Raw genomic sequence first — 24,189 nt, 5'->3', positions numbered from 1 at the left:
GCGCAAAGAGGCTCGCCAGCGGGCGCGGTGAGGGCAGAACGGGCGGAAGTGTGGGGTCGCGCTGGGGCTTTGAGCATGCGTGACCGGAAGTGCGCTCCAGCCCCTGCATAAGAGGCCGGGAAACCCCATCGGGGCCCTTTTTCTTCGCTGCACCCGCCGCCGCCGCCATGTGAGTGCGGCGGGTCCTGGGGTTCCCCGGGCCTGGAGCGGGGTCTGGGGCTCGGGAGGGGCTGGGGAGGGTGGTCCTGGGGGGTCCGTGTGGTGTGTAAGGGCGGCTGCGGCCCGGCGGTGGGGGGGGCCCTGAGGTAGGAGGTGAGGGGAGGCTCAGGCCTGAAGGGGGACGGGCTGAAGTAGGAGTTGGGGGGCCCTGAGGTGGAGATTGAGGGGCTCAGGCCCGAGGGGGGGGATGAGGGAGGAGTGGGGACTCAGACCTGTGTGGGGAGCCATGAGGTAGGAATGGGGGGGTCCTGAGGTGGGATTTGGGGGGCTGAGGTAGGAGTGGGGGCTCAGACCTGTGTGGGGAGCCATGAGGTGGGAGTGGGGGGGCCCTGAGATAGGAGTTGGGGGTGGGGGAGGTCTAGAGGGAGATTGGGGTGCCCCTGGGGGGTCAGGGTTTCCCCCTGCCCCGTCTGTAGCTGGTCCTTGTGCTCACCAGTACCACTGGGACCGTACAACTGTCCCAGCACCGACCCTGTTCCTCAGTACACCGTAACACCCACAAACATGAAACCCCTGGGGGTCCCTCATTGACGGGGACACCCCTCTGCGGGTGTCACAGAGCCCCATGACACACCAGGTTCGCTCCACACCTGTATGTTACACACTGATGCACGCTATCCTGTCTTGGGGGGAGATGACACTCACAGAGTCACAAACACCCAACCTGGGGGGATACCCCTGTTGTCACATCCACCCTCAAGGGCTTGGGGACACCCCTGGGCCACCTTGTCACCTCTGGGAGGTTGAAGGACCCCCCCTTTTCTACATAGACACCCCACACAGGGTGCGGGGTGTCTGGGTGTGCATGCATGGTACTTAATACCCCATGAAAAGTCCTGGGGTACCCACTGCCCCGTGAAGTCTCCCCAGAGCCTTCCCATTTTATACTGGAAGGGCATTTAAACCTCACTGGGACTTGGAGGCACTTATTTTTTCCTTTTAATTAAAGGGGTTTGATTTAGACCCCCCCTAATCATGAGGTTTGTGGGGGTGCAGAGGTCTCTCCTGACGCTCATTTCATCATCTCTGTAGCATGACCGACTGGGAGACGGCCCCCGCCGTCACCGAGACCCCCGACATCAAACTCTTCGGCAAATGGAGCACCGATGATGTGCAGATCAACGACATCTCCCTCCAGGTATTTTTTTGGGGGGGAGACGACAAGGAGGGGGGTGTAATGGGGGTTCCTACATCCCTCCTATCAACGGGAGGAGTATCTGATGTCACGTCCCACCAGGATTACATCGCCGTGAAGGAAAAATACGCCAAGTACCTGCCCCACAGCGCCGGGCGCTACGCGGCCAAGCGTTTTCGTAAAGCCCAATGTCCCATCGTCGAGCGACTCACTAATTCCATGATGATGCACGGCCGGAACAACGGCAAGAAATTAATGACCGTGCGCATCGTTAAGCACGCCTTCGAGATCATCCATCTGCTCACCGGGGAGGTGAGGAGGGTGCTGGGGGCAGGGTTTGGGTGCTGAGGAGGTTTTTTTTTGGGTGCTGGGCGGGGGGCTGATTCTCTCTTCCCGGCCTGTGCTCTGGCAGAACCCCCTGCAAGTCCTGGTTAACGCCATCATTAATTCCGGACCCCGCGAGGATTCGACGCGTATCGGCCGCGCCGGCACCGTCCGTAGACAGGCCGTGGACGTGTCCCCCTTGCGCCGCGTCAACCAGGTACCCTCTCTGTTCATCCCCAAACCCCGGGGAGCTGCCACCCGCCTTGTCCCCACGTCCCTGATGTCCTTTTTTATTCCGTGTTGTCCCCCCCTCCCCGTCACCCCAAGGCCATCTGGCTGTTGTGCACCGGAGCTCGCGAAGCCGCTTTCCGTAACATCAAAACCATCGCCGAGTGTTTGGCCGATGAGCTCATCAACGCCGCCAAGGTGAGGAGGGGGGTGGAGGTGTCGCCGCTGTCACCTTCTCTCGTGAGTTGGGGACAAAACAGACCCCCCCCACACCCCCCAAAAACTGACTGACACCCATCTCGCCCTCCCAGGGTTCTTCCAACTCCTACGCCATCAAGAAGAAGGACGAGCTGGAGCGTGTGGCCAAGTCCAACCGTTAAAATGCCACCGTTGTCACCCCCCCAATAAAATTCACTTGCTTTGTGTCCCCTCGCTCCTCCCTGTGCCGTGGGGCTGGGGGGGGGGACGGACGCACACACGCCGTTGGGTGTTTTGAGGGGGTCCCCAGTGTGGGTGGCTGAGTCCTGGGGTGGGGGTGCGGCTCCACGTCCTCCCTGTGTCCCCAAGCTGGACCTGCCTCATTCCTCCCCCCTCAGGAAAGGTTGGGGTTCTCCCCCTGCCATTGTGCCCCCCCCTTTCACCCCCCCCCCCTGTTGAGGGGGGTGAGCAGCACCCAGCACCGGGGAGGGGCAGAAGGCGGAAGAAAAGGTTGGGATAAAGCCAGGACGGATCTGGCACCTCCCCATGGTGGGGGGGGGCAGTGGGATCTGCCCTGGGAACCGGCTGTTTGGGGTCCCCAGGACCCCTCTTAAGGCCGGTGTTGGGTTTTGGGGTGTTCCTCAAGTGTATGGGGGGGGACACACCGTCCCCCCGCCTCTCCCCGGCTCATGGGGCAGGGCAACCTCGGTGGGTGTGACGGTGACAAACGTCTTCCTCGATCTCGGCTGCGCCTGGAGCCGAGCGGTGTCTCGGTGAGCTCCCGCTGCCAGCACCTCGGGGTGCAGGTGAGGAGGATGAGGGTTTGGGGGGGGCTCAACTCAGCGCCCCCCAGTTGAGAGGGTGATGAGTTGGGGGGCGCTGGCTGAGCTGGGAATGCTGGAATTTCCACCTTGAAGGTTGAACCCCCCCAAAAATACTTTTTTTTTGGGGGGGGGGGGTCAGTATCACCAAGGGGGGTTCTCGGCACCCCAGGGTGGGGGACATGGGTTTGGGGGTGATTTGGCTTGTGTACCCCATAGATTTGGTGTCCCCCAACCCCATGCTGCCGCTTGTCCTTATCGCTACCGGGTAAACACCGTCTCGCCTTTTCTGCCTACCAGGGACGCTGCGACGGGCACCGCCATGGCGGGGGACACCGAGGGGCGTCCCCCCCTGGACTGCGTCATTTGCTTCGCCCCTTACGACCGTCTCTTCAAGGTGCCCAAACTTTTGGGGTGCGGTCACACCTTCTGCCTCGAGTGCCTGGCCAAAGTCACCGTGGTGGCCTCCGACGCCCCCACCTTGCCCTGTCCTGTCTGTCGCCGTCCCACGGCGTTACCGCGCCGCCGCGGACCCCCGGCTTTGCCCACCTGCCTCGATCTCTTGGCTCTCCTGCCCCCTGGCCCCACCGGTTCCGTCCGCTTCAGCCGTCCCAAGGGGTTGCTCTACGTCTCCCCCGGACACCCCAAATCCCCCGAACAGGTCCCCACCGTGACCCTCAGCCTGGAATTGGGACGACCGGACCCCCCCGACCCCCCCAGCTGGGGTTGGTCGTGGACCTCCGGCCGGCGGTCTCTTTACCGAGCGGTGGCCTTGACGGTGGCCTTGACAGTGGGAGGGGGCTTGGTTCTCTGCGGAGTCTTCCTCTTCTTCCTCCAGCCTGTGGCGTGCAGTGAGGGGGGGGCGGTGACGAACAACACCTGGGGAGAGCCAGGCTTGCCCCCATATTAAGGGGGGGCCCCCCCTCATGTCAGGGACCCCCCAAAGCATCTTGGTGGCCCATGGACAAGTGCCCTTGCACACCCATGGCTCTTGCGGGGGGGGGGGGGGGGGGGGCACAGCACCCACCTTGGGGCCAGGATTTTGGGGGGACCCCGGGACCAGCCCTGTGCGGCCCCACCCCCCCCCCCCCCGTATTAAACCCGGTTGTTTTCCTGGATACCGCCTGTCCTGGTGTTTCTCTTCCAGCTCTGATCCCAAGGACACCCCCCCCCCTCACCGCTCCCTCCCCAGGCCAGGACTCCTGTGGTTGTGGGCTGCATTTTTGGGCTGTAAATCACCGGTTTTGGTTCAGCAGAGGGAGAGGAAGGGGGATCCCCATGGCCGGGATCACTGTATCCCTGGTTTGGGGGTGATTAGGGGTGATGGTGTGTTTAATTTCATTCCCCCCACCCAGTGGGTTGTTCCCCTCCTACAGTGCCTGGCGCAGCCACCGCCTTCCCCAACCCCTATCAGCACCGTCCCCGGTACCGGTGGCACGGGGTAGGGACAGTGTTTGGTGCCAGTGTGTGTTTTTTGGGGGGGGGGGGGGGGTTGGACATTTGCAGCCAAATGGATTTTTTGGGGGGGGGGGGAAGGGGGGAGTGATGTCAAATCAAGGACACAGGGGTGGTTGTGCGGCTGTGAACACCGTCGCCCTGAAGCAGCTGGGGTGGTTGTACCTGCTGCTGGATGGACTGTGTCCAGGGACAGTTGGATCCAGAAGCAGCCGGCCCCTTTTCTTAAGTTTGCTGTCACCCCACACCCCAACTGCCAGAGGACGACTGTGAGCTGGCTACAGCTCGCCGGCTGTACCGGTGTACCCCTGGTCTGGGGAGGGACCCAACCCTGGCGGTTGGGGTAGGGTGTAGTTCCCCTTTCATGGTTAAACACCACAACAGACACGTGAGAAGAAGCAGGGTCCGGTTGTCCACTAAAGTGCGACTGTACATATGAGAAACCAGACCCCGGATACAACAGTCTGCGCGTACAGGACCCGACCTAACGTGGCGCTCGAACATACAGCCCAAGCCACAGACTCTCCGCCTGTGCTCACACCTCACCGCAGGCGGTTGTGAGCTACAGTCGGACGATACAGCATAAAAACCGGACTCGGTTGTACCAACAACTGATCCCAAACCAGCCGTCAGCTACAGCCGGACCGTGCATTACAGTAACTGATCCCAATGTGCAATACGATTTGATTGTACATACAAGTTGTGCACTACAGTCTGACTAGCCTTAACTAGACTCAGTTGTACACTACAGCCTGACATTAAAGTACAGCAATCGCTGCTTGCGATACAACCGCCTGCATCCCTGGGCCTGATCCTGCGTCCCCACGTCACCTGTATCAACCACGGGCTACAATAACACTGTTACAGGGGATTAACAGGGAGGCGGTTTGCTACACCGGGAGCCGAGCTCTGGTTGTGCGCAACAGCGTGGGGCAATGGAGGGGACATCGTGTGCGTGTAGCAGGGACAAGTTGGAGAAGGACAAGTCAGCGGGACTGTCCGACTGTGTGCTACGACTGGAGCGGAGAGGGTGATGGGACGGCTGTAGGGGAGATGGGACGACTGTAGGGGACTCTGGGGGGGGGGGGGGGTGTGTTCCATGTTGTTAACTCAGCCCTTGCTCACTCTGCCCCCCCCCCCCCCCAAATTAAGAACCACCCTTCTCCCCCCCACCCCATAGTTTTCCGCCTGACAACAGTCGAGGGCGGGTGACACCCAGAGCCCTGGGGTAGCGAGGGGAGGAGACACCCGGCCAGAGCCGGTTCCCCAGGGCAAGACAAAGAGATGCATTAAAAAAAAACCCCCAAAAAACCAAAAAAAACCCCAAAACCCCCAATAATAAGGCAAAGAGGCGGTGCCCTCCCTGCCTAGCCCCACCCACCGACCCCACCCTGCTTAGCTCCACCCCTTGGCCTTTAGCCCCGCCCCTCATGGGGGGGGTCACTTGTAGAGGAGATGGACGCGGCTACCGTCGCAGTTGCCCCGGCCAAGCTTGTCGGCTTGTTCCGAGACCAGGCAGCGGACCAGGGGGAGGTTGGGCTGGTAGAAGGGGGCCGGGGGGGCTGGGGCGGCGCTCAGCCCCGGGGAGAAATGGTTGTCAGCCTCGCGGGAAGGGTTGGACGACCGTCGGCGAGACCGGAGCTGCTGGCGGTCCTGGAGCTGCTGGCGGAGCTCCGACACACGTTCCTCCTTCTGCCGGGTGACAAATTTGGGGTGTCTGTGTCAGATACCAGCTCACTGACCCTTTTCAGTGGTGCACCCCCTCCCCGTATCACCGCCCCGTTGGGGTGTTGGTGCCCAAAGGTGATCTACCCCTCTTAGCACGGGTAGCAACACCTTGGAGCTACAACCCTGAAGCTACAACCTGGAAGCGTCCACCCCCAAACCACTCACCTCGGCAATGATTTTCTCCAGCTCCCGGTTCTCCTTCTCCAACAGTCGGGATTTCTCCTCCTCGTTGTTGTTGGTGGACGAGCCTGTCTTCATGGTGTCCTGCTGCTCCGACTGCCACTCGCCTCGGGTGATGAGGCGTCGCATCTGCAACAGTCCCTGGTTGTCAAAGCTGTCCCTTCCCAAGGCAACACCCACACCCGACTGTCCCGTGTCCCCTGCCGACTGTCATTGCCAACTCCGTGACCCTACTGGAGAAGAAGCCTCCACGTCTGCAGAGGCAACGCCTTGACCCTACAAGGGAGGCCGTAGGACAACTGCTCCTCCCCACCCCAGAAGAAACACCCGGACCCCATCGGCACCTTGGGGACGAAGAGGACGACCAAAGTGATGTAGGAGGAGAAGACGACGGCCAACGATGCGAAGGCGAAGGCCGCGTCCTGTTGGCTGCTGAGGATCATGGTGACGGGTGCCGTGATGAGGCAGAGGACCTGCAGGGGTGACAAAGGGGACATTTTTGGGGATGTCACTGTATAGAATGCGGGGTAAAGATGGGGGGGGGGTGCACAGCCACCCCGGCTTACCGCCACATTGTAGATGGCCATGCCCACCGCCCGGTGGTCGTTGATCTTCTCTGTGGACACGCTCTTGGTCTCGTATGCCAAGAAGATGCCCAACAGCAGCAGCAACCCCTTGAAGCCGTAAAATATCCCTGGGGGAGAACCATGGGTGGTCAAACAGGGACCCCCCCACCTGGCCTGGGGTGGGGGGAACCATGGGTGGTCAAACCCCTACCTAGCCCCCATGGGTGCCTGGGTCTCCCCGTGGTTCTCTACACTGTTCCTGTGCCCCCAACCCTGCTTGTACCCCCAACCTTGCCTGTAGCCCCCCAGTTCTGCCCATGCCCACAGCCCTGCCCATCTCCCACCCCCCCTGCACCCCCCCCATGCCCACCGAGCCACGTGTTCATCTTGGTGGAGCTGCAGTGCTCCAGCTGGGGCAGGATGGAGACGTCCGTGTCCGTCTTGGGCTCCTCCTTGGTGAACTCCTGGGGGTGACGGGGTGGGAGATAGGGGGAGTGAGGGTACGAGGGGTGGGAGCACCCCAACACTGCAAATGCACCCCCCCAGAAGCACCCCAATGCTGTGAGCATCTCCCCAATGTTGAGAGCACCCCCTCAACAGCACCCCAACACCATGACCATCCCCCCAGCAGCATCCCCCCCCCCAAATGTCAAGAGCATCCACCCCAGCATCCCCCCAACACCAGGAGCACCCCCCAAGTGGTACCCCACCTCGATGGTGCGGTGCAAGGGGTCCACGATTTGCCAGATGATCAGCGTGACCACGTCCAGCCCCACAAGCAACCCCACGGTGGCATACAGCTTCCAAGGCTCCAAGGTCTGGGTGTGGGGACAATAAAGTGTCACCGAGACCTTGTGTGCCCCCTTCCCCGATCCCTCCCTGCACCCCACTGGGTCACCGCTCACCTTCCTCTTCTCCTTCTTCTCCTCCTTCTTTGTGAAGACGGTGTGGACCCACCAGATCTTGGTGAACATGCTGCCGTATGCCAGGCTGAACCCCAGCCCAAGGAGCCACAGCCGAGCCTGGGGAGGGTACGTGGGTTGGGAAGAGATGGTTGTACCTCCCCAATTCAGCTGTACCCACCTCTGCTGCACCCCCGTGGAGTGTACCCCCGCTCCCCTGGACCTCCCTTGAGGAAAGCTGTTTGGAAGTCCCCAGCTCTATGCCCTACTGTATCCCCTCCGGCTGTCCCCATCCCCTGGCTGTACCCCCAACTGTTCCTTCTCCGGCTGTCCCCATCCCCTGGCTGTATCTCCAGCTGTTCCTCCTCCAGCTGTATGGATGCCCTACCTGTATCTCCAGCTGTTCCCATCTTTGACTGTACCTCCAGCTGTTCTTCCTCCAACTGTCCATCCCCTGCCTGTATCTCCAACTGTTCCTCCTGCAGCTGTCCCATCCCCTGGTTGTCCTCACTCCGCCTGTAACCCCCCCCAACACCCCACCCCACCATACCTGACAGACGAAAGGGAAAAGCCCCGGCCCGATGTGGTAACCGTCGAGTCCCAGGGGGAAGACAGCAGCAAGCGCCAGCGTGCAGCCCACAGCCGTCATGTTGTTCAGGTACGGCTGTGAGTTCTGGATGTACCTGGGAGAGGGTTGTTGAGAAGACAAGGTGTCACCAGGCCACCATGATGCACGACATTCAGCTAACCCAATGGGATGCAAGAAATGGGTGAGATAAGAGGAAACCACGAGCTACAACCAGACCCTTGACATCACCCAAAGCTCCTACACAGCAAGACAGGGAACTGGGACATCTACTAAAAACAACATTTTGTCACCGTCATCTTCTGTAGGAGGACAGCGGAGCATATCATCCCTTTTTTTTTTCCCTCTGGGTGTTGCTAACCACACACTGCTGAGATTTTTTTTTTTTTTTAGCAGTTATGGAAAATTAAAGGTGTGATATTTCCCCAAACACCAGGAAAACGGGGAGGATCACTGACCGGACGTGCCCATTGTAGATGTTGAAGGCCAGGCAGATGATGGCCAGGAGGATGCCCAACGAGGCCAACACTGAGACGGAGATGAAGAGCTTCTGGGACAGGAATCGGAAGGTGGTGATGACCTTGGTGTAGTCAGCTGGGGGGGCACCTCCTGCAGAGCCCGTGGCACAATTAGGGGGCATGGTGGGGGGTGGTCTTCCCAACCCTTCCCCATGGCAGGGACCCCATCCCTGCTCACACCCTGCATGTGGCGCTGCTCACCAATCCACTTGTCGTTGTTGTACCATGACAGGTTGTCCTTGGTGCTATCGTAGTAGCCGATCTTCTTGTAGACACCTCCTGAAAGGGTAGCGGAGTTGGGTCAGGTGGGAGGGATGGAGGCGTGACACCCCTCCGGCGTTTGTGCACACCCCCAAAGGATCACAGACCAGTTGGGGGGTTGGAAGGGACCTCTGGGGGTCATCTGGTCCAACCCCCTGCTCAAGCAAGACCACCCAGAGCCCATTGGCCATGACCACGTCCATGCAGTGTTTGGGTGTCTCCAAGGTTGGAGACCCCACCACCTCTCTGGGCACCTTCTGCCAGTGCTTGGTCACCTGCCCTGTGAAAAAGTGGTTCCTGATGCTCAGCTGGAACCTCCTGTGCTCCAGTCCCTTCATCATCTTCATGGACCTTCTCTGGATACTCTCCGGTAGCCCTCTTGTACTGGGGAGCCCAGTCCTGGCCCCAGTCTTCAGCGGTGACTTCACCAGTGCCGAGGGGAGGGGAAGGAGCACCTCCTTGACTTGCGCCAGCACTCATCCTGATGCAGCCCAGGACACACAAAGCTGGTTGACCCCGAGCTGTCCTAGTGCCTGGAGTTGTTCCTGGGGCATTTCCCCTTGTTGAATCTCATGAGGTTCCTCTCAGCCCACTTCTCCAGCCTGTCAAGGTCCTTCTGGATGGCAGCACGACCCTCTGGCATCTCAGCCGCTCCTCCCAGTTTGGTGCCATCAGCAACCTGGCTGAAGGTACTCTGCTCCATCATCCAGATCGTTGATGAAGATGTTGAACAGGACTGGACCCAGTATTGACCCCTGGGGTGCACTGCTGGTGACCAACCTCCAACTGCACCTTCTGCCACTGATCCCCACCCCATGGACCCAGCCATTCAGCCAGTTTTCAGTCCACCCCACTGTCTGCTCATCCAGCCCAGATTTCACCATCTTCTCTACGAGGATCTTCTCGGAGACAAGAGTGTTGAAAGCCTTCCTGAAGCCAAGGTAGACAATGTCCACTGCTCTCTCCTCGTCTACCAAGCCGGTAGAAGGAGGTCAAGTTGGTCAAGCATGACTTCTCTTTGGTGAATTCATGCTGACTGCTCTTGATGACTTTCTTGTCCCAAGCTCCTTGCTTGTCCCCTAAACCTCCTCTGCCTCTGGACCTCCCTCCGTCACGTGCAAGAACAGTTGTGTGTTGGTGTGGACACACATCCTCTTGGATGCATGGCCAAGGGGGTTGTCCCATGTGTGTTGCCACCCCTTGAGAAGTCGTGCAGTGGTGGGGCTTGTTGCGGTGTGCGTCTTGGGGTAGTTGTCTGCTGTTGTTGTGCAGACAACATGGCCGCAACGCCATGAAGGGGTATTTTGTGGGATGCTCGGTGGTGGTCCCTGTGTGCAACATGGTGACAGCGTCACCCTGAGATGGCTGCTGCCTGCGCTCACTCACCTTGCAGTTGCTCAATGAGCGTCCAGGCCATGCGGGAGCCACTGGCGTCAAAGACAACGTGTCCCTGTGGGGTGGGATGGAGATGGGTGTCAGGTGGAGGGGTGTTGGGAGAACGTTTTCTCTGGGAGTTTTGGGGTAGCTCACAGGGGCACCCTGGACGGATGCCTTCAAGGCACCTTCACCACCGCCTTGAAGGAATTGGGGACATGGGAGACCTTGTTGGGGAGAAGAGGACATGCTGGGGCCGGGGGCTGGCAGGGGCTCAGGTGTGGGCAACGCACCGAGACGCCCTCAAAGGCGGAGGAGTTGAGGGCCCGGTAGATCTCATCGGTGATGTTCTTGTTGTTGTAGTTAAAGTCCTCCAGGCGCAACCCCTTCTTGACCAGCTCTGCTGAGGTCTTGTTGAGGGCCAGGGCCAGCGCCCAGATGGCATCATAGGCCAGCGGCGCCTCCTGAAAGCCGCCTGTCTCCTCGGGGTTCTTTCCCAGCCTTTTCTGCAGCTTCTCAATGAACTCCTGGGATGTCTGGGATGGGGAAAAAGATGGCGGTTACATGGCGGTGCATGGGATGGAGTGGACCCTCCAAGGGTGCCACGTGTCCCCTCATCCTCCCCATACCATGTTGGAGATGCTGCGGGTGTTCTCAGGGTTGAGCATGACGATCTCGGTGGTGACGTGTCCTTCCACGGCCTCGGCCATCTCTGCCTCGGTGCAGTTGATGGCTGGATCCTTGATGCGGAACCAGTTGTCAGCATACCAGCCGATGAGGAACCAGACATACTTCTTGCCGTACAGCTTCTCCTTGTAGACCTGTGCGGGCCAAGGAACAGTGGCCTTACCCTTCACCCCATCCTTTCCACCATCCCTCTGTCCATCAATCTTTATCCCATCCCTTCCAGTCACCCTTCCCTCATCTACCACCCTTCTCCCCATCCTGTCCATCCACCCAGACCTCTGTCCATCCGCTCTTCACCCCATGCCTCCACTCAACCATTTCCCTTCCCACCATCCCACCTGCCTGTCCATCCATCCATCCATCCGTCCGTCCGTCCATCCATCCATCCTCACACTCACATCTACCCACACTTCCACTCATCCATCCCAACGTCTTTCTGCCTACTCAACCACACGTCCCACCACCCTTCACTCCATCCCACCATCTATCTCCCCACCCCAACTGCCCCACGTCCCCCTGATGTCCACTCACCCATCTCCACTATACACCACCCATAATCCCATCCTCCTGCATGCCCCCCACAGTGCCCACCCACACCCCTCACCTCGCAGAAGACCTTACGCGCCTCCGTCTCGTAGAAGAGCCCCACAATGATACGGGCGTCCTGGCGCTGCAGGGAGACAGGTCACCTTGGGGTGCGACTTCCGCTCCCCTTCGCTCCTAGAGGGTCAAGCCCACCCATCTTCATTTGCATAAATTTGCATAAGGGTTCTGAGGAGGACCAGAACTTTGGCATTGCATGGCCAGGTCATGGACATTGTTCCCCATCTCCTGGCCGAAGGTGGCCAGATGTTGACCTGGATGCTTGGGCATCTTGGGGTGTCTCTCCTCCCTTTGGGGTGCAGGACATGGCTCCGATGGTTGTGGGTGCCGTGGGGGAGAAGGACTCGGTGGGGACAAGGACCTGGGCACGGGCAAGGTAGGCTCACCTTGAGGTTGCGCACGGGTGCGGCGGGGTCGGAGAAGAAGCTTTGGCGGAAGGTGATCTCCAAACCGGCCTCCTTCACCCGCTGGTCCAGGTCATCGAGGGTCTGGTGGCGGGCGGGCAGGAGGGGCAAGGAGCAGGCAGGAGGTACAGGCAGGAAGGGGGGCAGGGCAGGGGAAAGAGAGTGCAGAGTGAGTCCGGGGAGGATGGCGGGGTTGGGGGGGCACCAAGCAGGGGTTGGGTTGGCATCACGCACCATGGGAGGGGACCGAGCTTGGACCTGGATGTCATCAGGTCCAGGACGGGCGAGCGAGAGGTTGTGGGGCAGAGTTTTTTGGGTGGGGGGGAGGGGAGGAAGCAACAGGCGGGGTGGGGGTGGGGTGGGAGGTTGCCGGTGTGCGTACCGAGGTGAAGACCTCCGTGGTCTGTTGGATGGTGGCGATCTTGGTCCAGCCCCACTTCTTGAAGAGCTGGACGCGGGTGGGGTTGTGCAGGGTGGCCGAGGGGTGGGTGCGGAAGAAGGTGGGGAAGCGCTGACGGTTGGAGAGGGCGGGGGAGCTGGAGCCGTAGGAGAGCTGTAAGGTTGGGGGGGTGTCAGCACCCAACAGCGTTTTCCCCCATGACAGCGCTACGGCTGCCCGTAGCCCATCGTCAACTGCTCGAGAAGACCGCGGGCGGTTGGGCGGGTGCTGATGGCAGGAATCACAGCTGGTGCGGGTACAGCCGCAGACGCGCCAGCAATAGCCCCGCGCGTAGCTACAGCCGGACACACCGTGACACCCATGTGCCTGACAACAGCTGCATGAGCGTCAACGACTGTCTAGACACAGCTACAGGCGTAGCGACAACCGCACACATACCGACAACCTGAAAGCAACAGCCCCACGCGTAGTAAAAATGCACAGGTAGCAACAACCACACATGTAGCAACAACCTGAAAGCAACAACCGCACACACAGCAATGACCGCACGTGTAGCAACAACCTGAAAGCAACAGCCACGGATGTAGTACGGCCGCTGAGATAGTAACTACCTGAAAGCAACAGCCACCCGCGCAGCAACAGCCGCACATGGAGCAACAACCACACAAGTAGCAACAACCTGAAAGCAACAGCCGGACAAGTAGCAACAGTTGCCCACGCAGCGACAGCCATATTTGCCCCTAGCCACGGCAGGACACAGCTGCACCAGCAGCAACAGCCGCACCCCTAGCAACAACCGTCGCTACAGCCGCGTGCGCAGCAATGCCATGCGTTTACACACACGCGTTTCACCGCACGCCCCGCTGCCTCCAGGCACGCACCACCCCACGGACACTGAGACACAGCCCAACCTCAACACCCCATCCCGGTACACCCCAACAGGCAACAGCTCTCCAAGCGCAGCCGTGCCACCTCCATCCCCGCCTTGGTCTCAACCCGACGTGCCCCTGCGTGCTCGGGGCAGGGGGCAGGGGCAAAGGGGGGGGCCCCCCAGCTCCTGTGTCGTCCCCCCCTCCCTGTCACCCTCCCCCAGGACCCCCGTGTCCCTGGGGACACCCCTGGGGACGAGGAGCTGGTTCCTCACCACGATGAGGTTCCACATTCGGGCGGCCTCGGCCACCAGCGTGGAGACGCTGCTACAGCCGGGCATGAGGATGATCTTGATGGGATCGTTGTAGAGAAGCTCGTAGAGGTACTTGGTGGCCTGACCGGGGTCACACTGCGGGGGGGGACACACACACACACACGGGATGATGACAGGGGTGTTGGGGACGAGGGAAGTGGCTCCTGGGACACCCCCCACCCCCCCCCCCCCCCGCCAAGCCCACCTCCTCCCAGTGTAACCCACCAGCTGCCTCCCAGTTCCAGCCCAAAGACCCCCCCCGAGGGGCACCCAGGCGTCCGGGATGGGGGGTGTAGGGTGAGGGGGATGGGAGGGGGAGGAGGAGGAGGAGGAGGAGGGTGCCCCCCCCCCCCCCCATGCCCTGCTCTTTCTTGGGGGTCTATGAATAATTCAGGGCACGAATGGTCCGGAAATGGAGCCAGGCACCGTCACCATGGCAACCCAGTGGCAGACCCAGCAGCATCCGTTGCCGTGGCAACCAGGCAGTGGGGGGGGGGGGTGGAGGAGGGGTTTTGGGGGGGTTGGGGGGGCAGAGGGGGAATGGGACAGACAGGACAGATGGACATGGGGGTAGGGGACGGACAGACGGGGGTACAGGCACTCGGTGGGGTACGGGACAGGCGGGTGGGGTGAGGGGGGGGATTTTGGGGGGATCTGAGGGAGGGTGATGGATGGGGGGGGGCAGAGGGTGAAAGGAGGATGAGGACGGCCAGACGGAGGCACGGGACAGACAAACAGGCACAGGAAGGACGTGGGAGGGTGCCGGGCCAGGAGGTGGGGGGCAGGATGGGTGGGGGGCATGGGGAGGGGGGGCAAGGCCAGGGCCAAGGTCCCCCCACCCACACGCCAAGGCTGGACGCCTGGGTCGTCCCCCCCCCCGCCTGCCCCCCAAGAACCCCTGCCTCTGCCCACCCCCTGCCTGCCCCTGCCTTCACCTTGAGCTGCCCACGCTGCCTCCGCCATCCTCATCCTCCCCACACCCCCTGCCCTGGCCCCATAACCTTCACCCCTATGCAGTGCTCCTCCCAGCACCCCACAACCCCTCCCAACCCCCCCCATCTCCCTCTGCCCCCCAACTTCCCCCCCCCCCCCCAGATACATGCTACACCCCAACCCGGACCTGTGCCCCCCCAGATATGCCCCCTGTGCCCCACAGCTCTGCCCCACAAACCCCAAACCTCAGTGCCGCGCCGCGCTCTGCGTCACCAGCCCCCCCCCCCCCCATATCCCCTGCCCCCCACCGGTGCCCTATATACCCACGGTGCCGCCTGGCCTCAGCTGTGCCCCCCTGCCCCACATATTTGTGCCCCCCTTGCCTCAACCCCTCTGCCCCTGCCCTATATCCCTGCCCCCTGCCCTATATCCCTGCCCTATATCCTCTGCCCCATCCCCTGCCCCCCTTGCTGTCCCCCTCCCCATTCCTGCCACCCCTCGCTGTCCCTCTGCACCATCGCCACCCCCCTGTGCCATCACCCTCCTCCTGCCCCTTCCCCACCACCTCTTGGTGTCCCCCCGCCCCATCCCACCACCCCTCGGTGTCCCTCTGCGCCATCCATGTCACCCCTCACCATCTCGCTACCCCATCCGTGTCACCCCACCTCCCCTGCCCCATCCCACCACCCCTCGGTGTCCCCCCACCCCGTCCCACCACCCCTTGGTGTCCCACCACCCCATCCGTGTCACCTCCTGCCCCATCCCACCACCCCTCGCTGTCCCACCACCCCATCCGTGTCACCTCCTGCCCCATCCCACCACCCCTCGCTGTCCCACCACCCCATCCCTGCCACCTCCTGCCCCATTCCACCACCCCTCGCTGTCCCACCACCCCATCCCTGCCACCTCCTGCCCCATTCCACCACCCCTCGGTGCCCCCCCACCCCATCCCACCACCCCTCAACATCCCCACCCCCCCCCCACCCCATCCATTCCCCCCCTCCCCATCCTTCTCTCACTTTACTATCGTGATGGATGAGCCGCAACTCATAATCGGGCAAGATGTCCCTCCGACTGTTGATGTCCTCCAGGGCCATACGGACGGCGGGCAGGCAGGCCTGGCCCCCCGGCCACCCCCCGCTCATGGGGAAGAGCGCCCCGACGTGCACCGCCTTCTTGCCTGTACCCACCGACGGGCGCGACACCAGCGAGATGCTGAGCACCACCAAAAGCCAACGAGGTGGCTTGGGCGACACCGGGGGACGCGCCATTCCCAGGGTCAAGACGTATGGATACCGGGGATTCGGTTGGCCATGGCGTAAGAGGGGTTCGATGGCGGGGTGGGGGGTGGTGGGGTGGGGTGGGGGTGGGGGGGGTGATGTCGGCGGTTTCTCCGGAGGTGAGGTTGGAATGGTGACGAGGTGGGGAGGGGAAAGGGGGAGTCGTGGCGAGGGAGGGGAAGGAGGGACGGGGAGGGAAATAGAGGGATGGAGAGCGGGGAGATGGAGGGGTGGGAAAAAATAACGGGGTGGGAAATAAATAATAACGGGGTGGGGAGGGGAAATAGAGGGATGGGGATGGGAAAATAACGGGATGGGGATGGGAAAATAACGGGATGGGAAATAAGGGGATGGGGATGGGAAATAGAGGGATGGGGACGGGAAAATAAGAGGGATGGAAAATAAGGGGATGGGAGGGGAAAACAGAGGGATGGAGACGGGAAGAGAGAGGGATGGGGAGCGGAAAGATGGAGAGCGGAGAGGAGGGAGGGCTGGAGAGCGGAGAAGACGGAGGGATTTGGGGCGGAGAATACGGAGGGATGGAGACGGGAAAATATGGAGGGCTGGGGAGCAGAAAATGGAGGGCTGGGGAGGAAGGGCTGGAGAGCGGGGGCTGGAGGGGGGGGGACACGGAGAGGGGGGGACACGGAGGGGGGGACACCCACGGCGGGAGGGAGGGATGGGGGTGGGGGGGTAATGGGAAGGGCTGGAGAGCGGGGGCGGGGGGAGGGGGGGAAGGCTGGGAGGAGGAGGAGGAGGGAGAGGAAGGGATGGGGGGGGAGAAGAGGGAGGAGGAGGAGGGAGGAGGGGTGGGAGGAGGAAGGCTGGGAGGAGGAGGAGCAGGGGGGGCGATGGGGGGTGGAGGAAGGCTGGGAGGAGGGGGAGGAGGAAGGCTGGGAGGAGGAAGAGGGGTTATGGGGGGTGGAGGAAGGCTGGGAGGAGGAGGAGGAGGAGGAAGAGGGGCGATGGGGGGTGGAGGAAGGCTGGGAGGAGGAGGAGGAGGAAGAGGGGCTATGGGGGGTGGAGGAAGGCTGGGAGGAAGAGGAGGAGGGGCGATGGGGGGTGGAGGAAGGAGGCTTCAGTGCCGTGAAGCCGTGTGGGGTGGATGGGGGTCCCGGGGGTGCCCACCCCTCAGGACAGAGCTGGGGGGACCCGGGGTGCCCCCACGGCCCCGCACCCAGCGGGGGGTGCTGAGGACGGGCCCGGGGGGGGGGCGGGGCACACGGGGACGTACTCACCTGAGAGAGGGCGACGCACTGCGGGGGGGAAACTGAGTCACACAGAGACATCCCCCCCACGGGGGCTGGGGCTGGCACTCAGGGACCCCCCAACCCCAGGAACCCCCCATGGGAACCTGGCCCCCCATCCAAGGACCCCCAACCCCAGGAACCCCCATGTAGATCTGACCCCCCCACCCAAGGACCCCCCCCAAGCCCAGGAACCCCCATGTAGATCTGACCCCCCCACCCAGGGACCCCCAACCCCAGGAACCCCCATGTAGATCTGACCCCCCCACCCAAGGACCCCCCCCAAGCCCAGGAACCCCCATGTAGATCTGACCCCCCCACCCAAGGACCCCCCCCAAGCCCAGGAACCCCCATGTAGATCTGACCCCCCCACCCAGGGACCCCCCCCAAGCCCAGGAACCCCCATGTAGATCTGATCCCCCACCCCAGGGACCCCTCAACCCCTCAGCCACCCCACGGGGACCTGAACAGGAACCCCCCAACCCCAGAGACACCCCATAAAACCCCTCCGCCCCCTCCCCAGATGCCCCCACCCCACCCCGTGGGGACCCCACTCACGCTCGCAGATGGGTTTTGGGGTGCTCCAGCGCCCCAGCTTGGTGCAGTTACTGCGGGCGCTGCCCACCAGCCGGAATCCGGGGTTGCAGCTGTACTCGGTCCACGTCCCCTCCACCGGCACCCGCTCCATCGCCCGCGTCACCGCCTGCCCGTTCTCCAAGCTCAGGTGCATTTTGGGGCAGGTCCTCACTGTGGGGGGGGACACACAAGGGTTGGGGGGGTCAACTCCACACCCTTCCCAGGGTGGCCCCTACCAACATGGGACCTTGTGGTGGTGGGAAAGGTGATGGAAGGGTAATGGCCATCATGATGGGGATGGGGATGGCAACGGTGATGGTCATGGCATGGGATGGGGATGGTCATGGCAACGGTGATGGTCATGGCGTGGGATGGGGATGGTCATGGCAATGGTGATGGTCATGGCATGGGATGGGGATGGTCATGGCAATGGTGATGGTCATGGCATGGGCATGGGATGGGGAAGGTCATGGCAATGGTGATGGTCATGGCGTGGGCATGGGATGGGGAAGGTCATGGCAATGGTGATGGTCATGGCGTGGGCATGGGATGGGGATGGTCATGGCAACGGCGATGGTCATGGCGTGGGATGGGGATGGTCATGGCAACAGTGATGGTCATGGCATGGGATGGGGATGGCAATGGTGATGGTCATGGCGTGGGCATGGGATGGTCATGGCAACGGTGATGGTCATGGCGTGGGCATGGGATGGTCATGGCAATGGCGATGGTCATGGCATGGGATGGGGATGGTCATGGCAACGGTGATGGTCATGGCATGGGCATGGGATGGTCATGGCAATGGCGATGGTCATGGCATGGGATGGGGATGGTCATGGCAACGGTGATGGTCATGGCATGGGATGGGGATGGTCATGGCAACGGTGATGGTCATGGCATGGGCATGGGATGGGGATGGTCATGGCAACGGTGATGGTCATGGCATGGGATGGGGATGGCAATGGTGATGGTCATGGCGTGGGCATGGGATGGGGATGGCAATGGTGATGGTCATGGCATGGGATGGGGATGGTCATGGCAACGGTGATGGAGATGCTGCTGCTGCTGGTGATGGTCATAGTAATGGGGATGGTGAAAGCGATGGTGATGGTGAAGGTCGTGGCAACAGTGATGGAGATGCTGATGATGGTGGTAATGGTGAAGGCCATAGTGATGGAGATGCTGATGACGGGGATGGTCATGGGGACTGGTGACAGTAACGGTGATCGGTGACGGTGACGATGGTTGGGGATGGGGACGGCAATGCCGACGGTGACGGCGATGCCGACGGTGACGGGGACACTCACGGCAGCGGCTGGGGTGGCCCATGGCGGTCCAGGTGCCGTCGCGTTGGCACTTGCGCACCTTGGGCCCCACGATCTCGCGGTCGGGCCGGCAGACGTACTCGATCTCGTAGTCGAAGGGGAGGAAGCGAACGCTCTGCACCTCCTCGGGGGTCAGGCCCCGGTACCGGATCCCCCCGTCCCGCGGCGGGTGGATGATCTGGCAGCCTGGGGGGGGTTTGGGGGTGGGTGGGTGGGGGTCACGGCGGGGGGGGGGGGCGCGCGTGTCACACGCCTGTCCTCGTGCGCTCGCACGCGCGCGTGTCACGTACCTTCGGTGAGGTTCACGTGGACGGCCGCCCGGCTGGGCTCCGCGCTCAGCGCCGACAGCAGCAGCAGCAGCAGCATCATCTATAGGGACGGTGACAGCCCCACACTTATGGGGGGGACACGGGGGGACCCCACACCTATGGGGGGACATGGGGGGGACACGGGGGGGACCCCCCGCCTCCTGCCTGCACTTCCCTGCCTGCAATGGGCAGCCCCAAACCTTGCCTTGCCGGGGGGCAGGATCTGTCCATCCGTGGGCGGACGCCCTGTGGAATACGCTCCCGGTGTGCACACACCCTGCATCCCCTATAGAGCTCACCCCCTATAGAGCTCACCCCCTATAGAGCTCACCCCCTATAGGGCTCACCCCCTATAGGGCTCATCCCCTATAGGGCTCACCCCCTATAGGGCTCACCCCCTATAGGGCTCATCCCCTATAGAGCACATCCCCTATAGAGCTCACCCCCTATAGAGCTCACCCCCTATAGAGCACATCCCCTATAGAGCTCACCCCCTATAGGGCTCATCCCCTATAGAGCACATCCCCTATAGAGCTCACCCCCTATAGAGCTCATCCCCTATAGAGCACATCCCCTATAGAGCTCACCCCCTATAGGGCTCACCCCCTATAGAGCTCACCCCCTATACAGCACATCCCCTATAGGGCTCACCCCCTATAGGGCTCATCCCCTATAGAGCACATCCCCTATAGAGCTCACCCCCTATAGGGCTCATCCCCTATAGAGCACATCCCCTATAGAGCTCACCCCCTATAGAGCTCATCCCCTATAGAGCTCACCCCCTATAGAGCTCATCCCCTATAGAGCACATCCCCTATAGAGCTCACCCCCTATAGGGCTCACCCCCTATAGAGCTCACCCCCTATACAGCACATCCCCTATAGGGCTCACCCCCTATAGGGCTCACCCCCTATAGAGCTCACCCCCTATAGAGCACATCCCCTATAGAGCACATCCCCTATAGAGCTCACCCCCTATAGAGCTCACCCCCTATAGAGCTCACCCCCTATAGAGCTCACCCCCTATAGAGCTCATCCCCTATAGAGCTCACCCCCTATAGGGCTCATCCCCTATAGAGCTCACCCCCTATAGAGCTCACCCCCTATACAGCACATCCCCTATACAGCACATCCCCTATACAGCTCACCCCCTATACGGCTCACCCCCTATAGGGCTCACCCCCTATAGAGCTCACCCCCTATAGAGCTCATCCCCTATAGAGCACATCCCCTATAGAGCTCACCCCCTATAGAGCACATCCCCTATAGGGCTCATCCCCTATACGGCTCACCCCCTATAGAGCACATCCCCTATAGAGCTCACCCCCTATAGAGCTCATCCCCTATAGAGCACATCCCCTATAGAGCTCACCCCCTATAGAACTCACCCCCTATAGAACTCACCCCCTATAGAACTCACCCCCTATACAGCTCACCCCCTATACAGCTCACCCCCTATACAGCTCACCCTCTATAGAGCACATCCCCTATAGAGCTCACCCCCTATAGAGCTCACCCCACATATGCTACACCCCCTACAGAGTACACCCCAATGCCCTGCAGCCCCTATAGAGTACATCCCCTATAGGTTACACCCTATAGATGTCATCCCCCATAGTTTACATCCTCCATAGGTTATGCCCCACGTCCTGCATCCCCTATAGAGTACCTCCCCTATAGAGTACGCCCCACGTGCCCTGCAGCCCCTGTATAGAGTACATCCCCTATAGATTACACCCTATAGATTTCATCCCCCACGTGCCCTGCAGCCCCTATAGAGCACGCCACACTGCGCGTACGCACACGCGCACGCACACGCCATTCCCTATAGAACGCACCTCGCCGTGCGCGCACACAAGCCCGGCGTCCCCTATAGAGTACCCCCAGGTGGATGTACACACACACACGCGCGTGCCGATCCCCTATAGAATATACCCCCACGTGCGCACACCCAGCGTCCCCTATAGAGCGCACGCGCGGCGTCCCCACAAGGCTCACGCTGCACGCCGGCTGTTACCTATACGTACTTACAAGTCCTCTCCTATAGGCGTCGGTGCAACCCGTACCCCGCTCGCACGCGCACGGTGCAAACTACAGCCCCTTTGCACGCACGCGTGGCGCGACGTACGCCCCGCTTACACGTGCGCAAAGATGCACGTGCGGCGGCCCCTTCTATGCGTGCTCACGCCCCGCTTGCACGCACAGAGTGCAAACGACGCGCTGCTTACACACTCAGTGCAAACGACGCGCTGCTTACACACTCGCAGGGCTAGTTACGCTGCAAGCTACAGCGGTTTGCACGCACAGGGAGCGAGCTACAGCCGCTCACACGTGCGCTGTGCAAGCTACACCCCATTTGCACACCCGCAATGCAACCTACGCCCTGCTTACACACACAGTACAATACGCACAACGTTGTCCCTTTCTATGCACGCGTAGTGCAAACTACACCCTGCTTACACACTCACAGCGCAAACTACACCATACTTACACGCTCACAGTGCTAGTTACGCCCGCTTGCCCGCACAGGGTGCGAGCTACAGCCGTTCGCACACGCGCTGTGTGAACTACAGCCCGCTCGCACACTCACAGTGTAAACTACAACTTCCTTACAGACACAACCTACGCCCCGTTTGCACATCTACAGCACAACCTACACCCCGCTTACACACCCACAGCACAACCTACATCCTATTTGCACGCTCCCAGTGCAAAAGCACACCCCGCTTACACACGCACAGTGCAAGATGCACACGCATTATCCCCTTTTATGCGCGCACTCACGGTGCAAACTACGCCCTGCTCGTGCACGTGCAATGTAAACTACACCCCAGTTACACACACAAAATGCAACCTACGCCCCGTTTGCACACCCACGGCACAACCTACGCCCCACTTGCACACGCATGGTGCAGACTACGCCCAGCTTGCACACCCACAGCGCAACCTACGCCCCGCTTGCACACGCATGGTGCAGACTACACCCCGTTTGCACACCCACAGCGCAACCTACACCCCGCTTGCACACTCACATCTTGGGGGGGGGACGGGACGTGAGTGTGCAAATACCCCGACCAGCCCCCCCTGCCCCCCCCCCCCCGGGGCCGTACTCAGCCGCAGCCCAGATCAATTTTATATTTAATTTATTTCTAATTAAAAAAAGAACCCCAAAACTTTATTGTCGATTCGTTTCAAATTAAAATTAAATTAATAAATTAATAACATTAATAAATCAAAAAGAATTTCCCAGCCGGCACGGGGTGGGCCCGATCCTGGCCTGGGGGGGTGATTTGGGGGGGGGGGGTGTACCCCAAGCTCGTGTCCTGTCCCCCCCCCCTTCCAGCACAGCCAGGCCCCGGGGTAATTAACCCGGGCACTAATCAGGGCTAATTAGAGGCGCTAAGGCAGTTGCTTGGTTACTGCTGAGCTCGCAGGATGCAGGTGGGGCCCCCCCGGCCCCCCCAAACCCGATGTACCCCCCCCCCCCGGCACTGCTGGCTGGGGGGCACCCATGGGAGCCCAGCTGGGGGGTGATGGGTGCCCCCCCCCAGCACCCCAAATTTCCAGGGCAAAAGATGGGGGAGGGGGACCCCAGGATTGGGGGGGGGGGGGGCAAGGATGGGGGAGGGGGCCCCAGGGTGAGGGGGGGTTCCCAGGGTGGGGGGGGCAGGGGTCCCCGGATGGGGGGAGGGGTCTGGGGGGGTGCAGGTTTGGGGGGGGGGAATTATTGGGGTGCAACCCCTGCGTGAAAACGGGGGGGGGGGTGTCAACCCCACCCTCTGCTGGCTACAAAAAGGGGGGGTCAGTGCCCCTCCCTGCCCCCCAGCTTTCCCCACCCCCACCCCACAGCGTGGCCCACCCCACCCAGGAAAGTGGGGACCCCCTGGGGGTTTTTTTTGGGGGGGAGGGGGGGCTGTTGTCTTACCTTGGCCTGGGCTTGTCCGCGGGGGGGGAGGGGGGGGAACGGAAATAGGGGGAGGGGGCAGCGAGTCGCGGGGGGGGGAACACGAGTCCGAGGGGGTGTCACGGAGCGTGGGGGGGTGTCACGGAGTCCGGGGGGGGGTCCCGGAGCTGGGGAGGGGGGGGGGAGGATGGAGATGAAGATGCTCCGGATGGAGGATGGGAAACTCCCGGTGATGGAGGGATGGGAAAAAACCCGGGGGGGGCCCACGGACGGACGCGGGGGGTGGGGTGGGGGTGTAGGGGGCCCCCACGGATGGTCCAGGGGATGGGGACCCGGGTGGGGGGTGGGGTGGGGGGGGGATGCGGCGCGGTGCCACGGGGATGGGCGCTGGAGGGACCCAGGTGGGTGGGGGAGGGCGCGGGGGGGGGGGGGAGGGGGGTGGGGGAGGGGCCGGCTCCGCCTCGCGAGCGGGGAGGGAGCGGAGGGGCGGGGGGGGGAGGGGCGGGGGGCTGGGGGGGAGGGGGGTGTTGGGGGGGTGACAGTGGGGTCTGGGGGGGGGGGGCGCTGGGGTTGTGCTGTCACCCGTGTGCGTGTGTGTGTGTGTGTGGCCACGTGTGAGTGTGGTCACGTGTGTGTGTCACACGCGTGTGTCATGGGGTTCCTGCTCCCTGGGGGGGGCACCCCCAGACACCCCCAGCTCCGCTGCAGCCCCTCCCCCCGACCCCATCACCTGGGGGGCCTGGCACACCCAAGCACACCCACCCGCACCCACCCACGCTCCTTGCACACGCACGGCCTCCCCGTGCGTGCACACACCCACCCACACCACCCCCCCGCCTTTACAC

At 61.9% G+C, this 24,189-nt stretch overlaps 3 protein-coding genes across 3 annotated transcripts; 2 read left to right on the top strand and 1 right to left on the bottom strand.

Moving 5' to 3' along the window:
* Positions 1-42: 42 nt before the first annotated feature.
* RPS5 (ribosomal protein S5) lies at positions 43-2,333 on the top strand. The gene is made up of 6 exons (XM_054807638.1): positions 43-169; positions 1,252-1,357; positions 1,457-1,666; positions 1,767-1,895; positions 2,006-2,104; positions 2,218-2,333. Exons 2-6 carry the CDS (start codon positions 1,253-1,255, stop codon positions 2,284-2,286), a joined length of 612 nt encoding a protein of 203 aa, XP_054663613.1. The 5' UTR covers positions 43-169; position 1,252; the 3' UTR covers positions 2,287-2,333.
* Positions 2,334-2,430: 97 nt separating this feature from the next.
* LOC129198370 (RING finger protein 225-like) lies at positions 2,431-3,914 on the top strand. The gene is made up of 2 exons (XM_054807639.1): positions 2,431-2,910; positions 3,226-3,914. Exon 2 carries the CDS (start codon positions 3,248-3,250, stop codon positions 3,833-3,835), a length of 588 nt encoding a protein of 195 aa, XP_054663614.1. The 5' UTR covers positions 2,431-2,910; positions 3,226-3,247; the 3' UTR covers positions 3,836-3,914.
* An 858-nt stretch (positions 3,915-4,772) lies between these two features.
* Positions 4,773-23,397, bottom strand: GABBR1 (gamma-aminobutyric acid type B receptor subunit 1). Its single transcript, XM_054807443.1, has 23 exons — positions 23,366-23,397; positions 19,424-19,502; positions 19,116-19,319; positions 17,791-17,979; positions 17,224-17,241; positions 15,725-15,885; positions 13,734-13,868; positions 12,572-12,742; positions 12,172-12,273; positions 11,787-11,852; positions 11,125-11,316; positions 10,789-11,031; positions 10,508-10,571; positions 9,062-9,139; positions 8,801-8,951; positions 8,307-8,439; positions 7,760-7,876; positions 7,565-7,672; positions 7,225-7,318; positions 6,855-6,982; positions 6,633-6,761; positions 6,274-6,417; positions 4,773-6,072 (listed from the first exon to the last, which is right to left on the bottom strand). The coding sequence occupies exons 2-23, from the start codon at positions 19,500-19,502 to the stop codon at positions 5,821-5,823; spliced, it is 2,958 nt and encodes a 985-aa protein (XP_054663418.1). The 5' UTR covers positions 23,366-23,397; the 3' UTR covers positions 4,773-5,820.
* Between the last annotated feature and the right edge of the window lie 792 nt (positions 23,398-24,189).

This window comes from Grus americana, chromosome 32 (genome assembly GCF_028858705.1).
Source record: "Grus americana isolate bGruAme1 chromosome 32, bGruAme1.mat, whole genome shotgun sequence".
Classification (NCBI taxonomy): domain Eukaryota; kingdom Metazoa; phylum Chordata; class Aves; order Gruiformes; family Gruidae; genus Grus; species Grus americana.
The sequence above is the reverse complement of the archived record's forward strand: the minus strand, read 5'-3'. Positions and strand labels throughout refer to the sequence as shown.

Excerpts from the sequence above, each read along its gene's own strand:
- LOC129198370 (XM_054807639.1), top strand. The coding sequence starts at position 3,248 with ATGGCGGGGGACACCGAGGGGCGTCCCCCCCTGGACTGCGTCATTTGC.
- RPS5 (XM_054807638.1), top strand. The coding sequence starts at position 1,253 with ATGACCGACTGGGAGACGGCCCCCGCCGTCACCGAGACCCCCGACATC. Across the intron at positions 1,667-1,766 it reads TCCATCTGCTCACCGGGGAG|AACCCCCTGCAAGTCCTGGT; the intron begins GTGAGGAGGGTG and ends GTGCTCTGGCAG. Across the intron at positions 2,105-2,217 it reads AGCTCATCAACGCCGCCAAG|GGTTCTTCCAACTCCTACGC; the intron begins GTGAGGAGGGGG and ends TCGCCCTCCCAG.
- GABBR1 (XM_054807443.1), bottom strand. The coding sequence starts at position 19,502 with ATGATGCTGCTGCTGCTGCTGCTGTCGGCGCTGAGCGCGGAGCCCAGC. Across the intron at positions 9,140-10,507 it reads GCTCATTGAGCAACTGCAAG|GAGGTGTCTACAAGAAGATC; the intron begins GTGAGTGAGCGC and ends CTACCCTTTCAG. Across the intron at positions 8,952-9,061 it reads CAACAACGACAAGTGGATTG|GAGGTGCCCCCCCAGCTGAC; the intron begins GTGAGCAGCGCC and ends CGGGCTCTGCAG.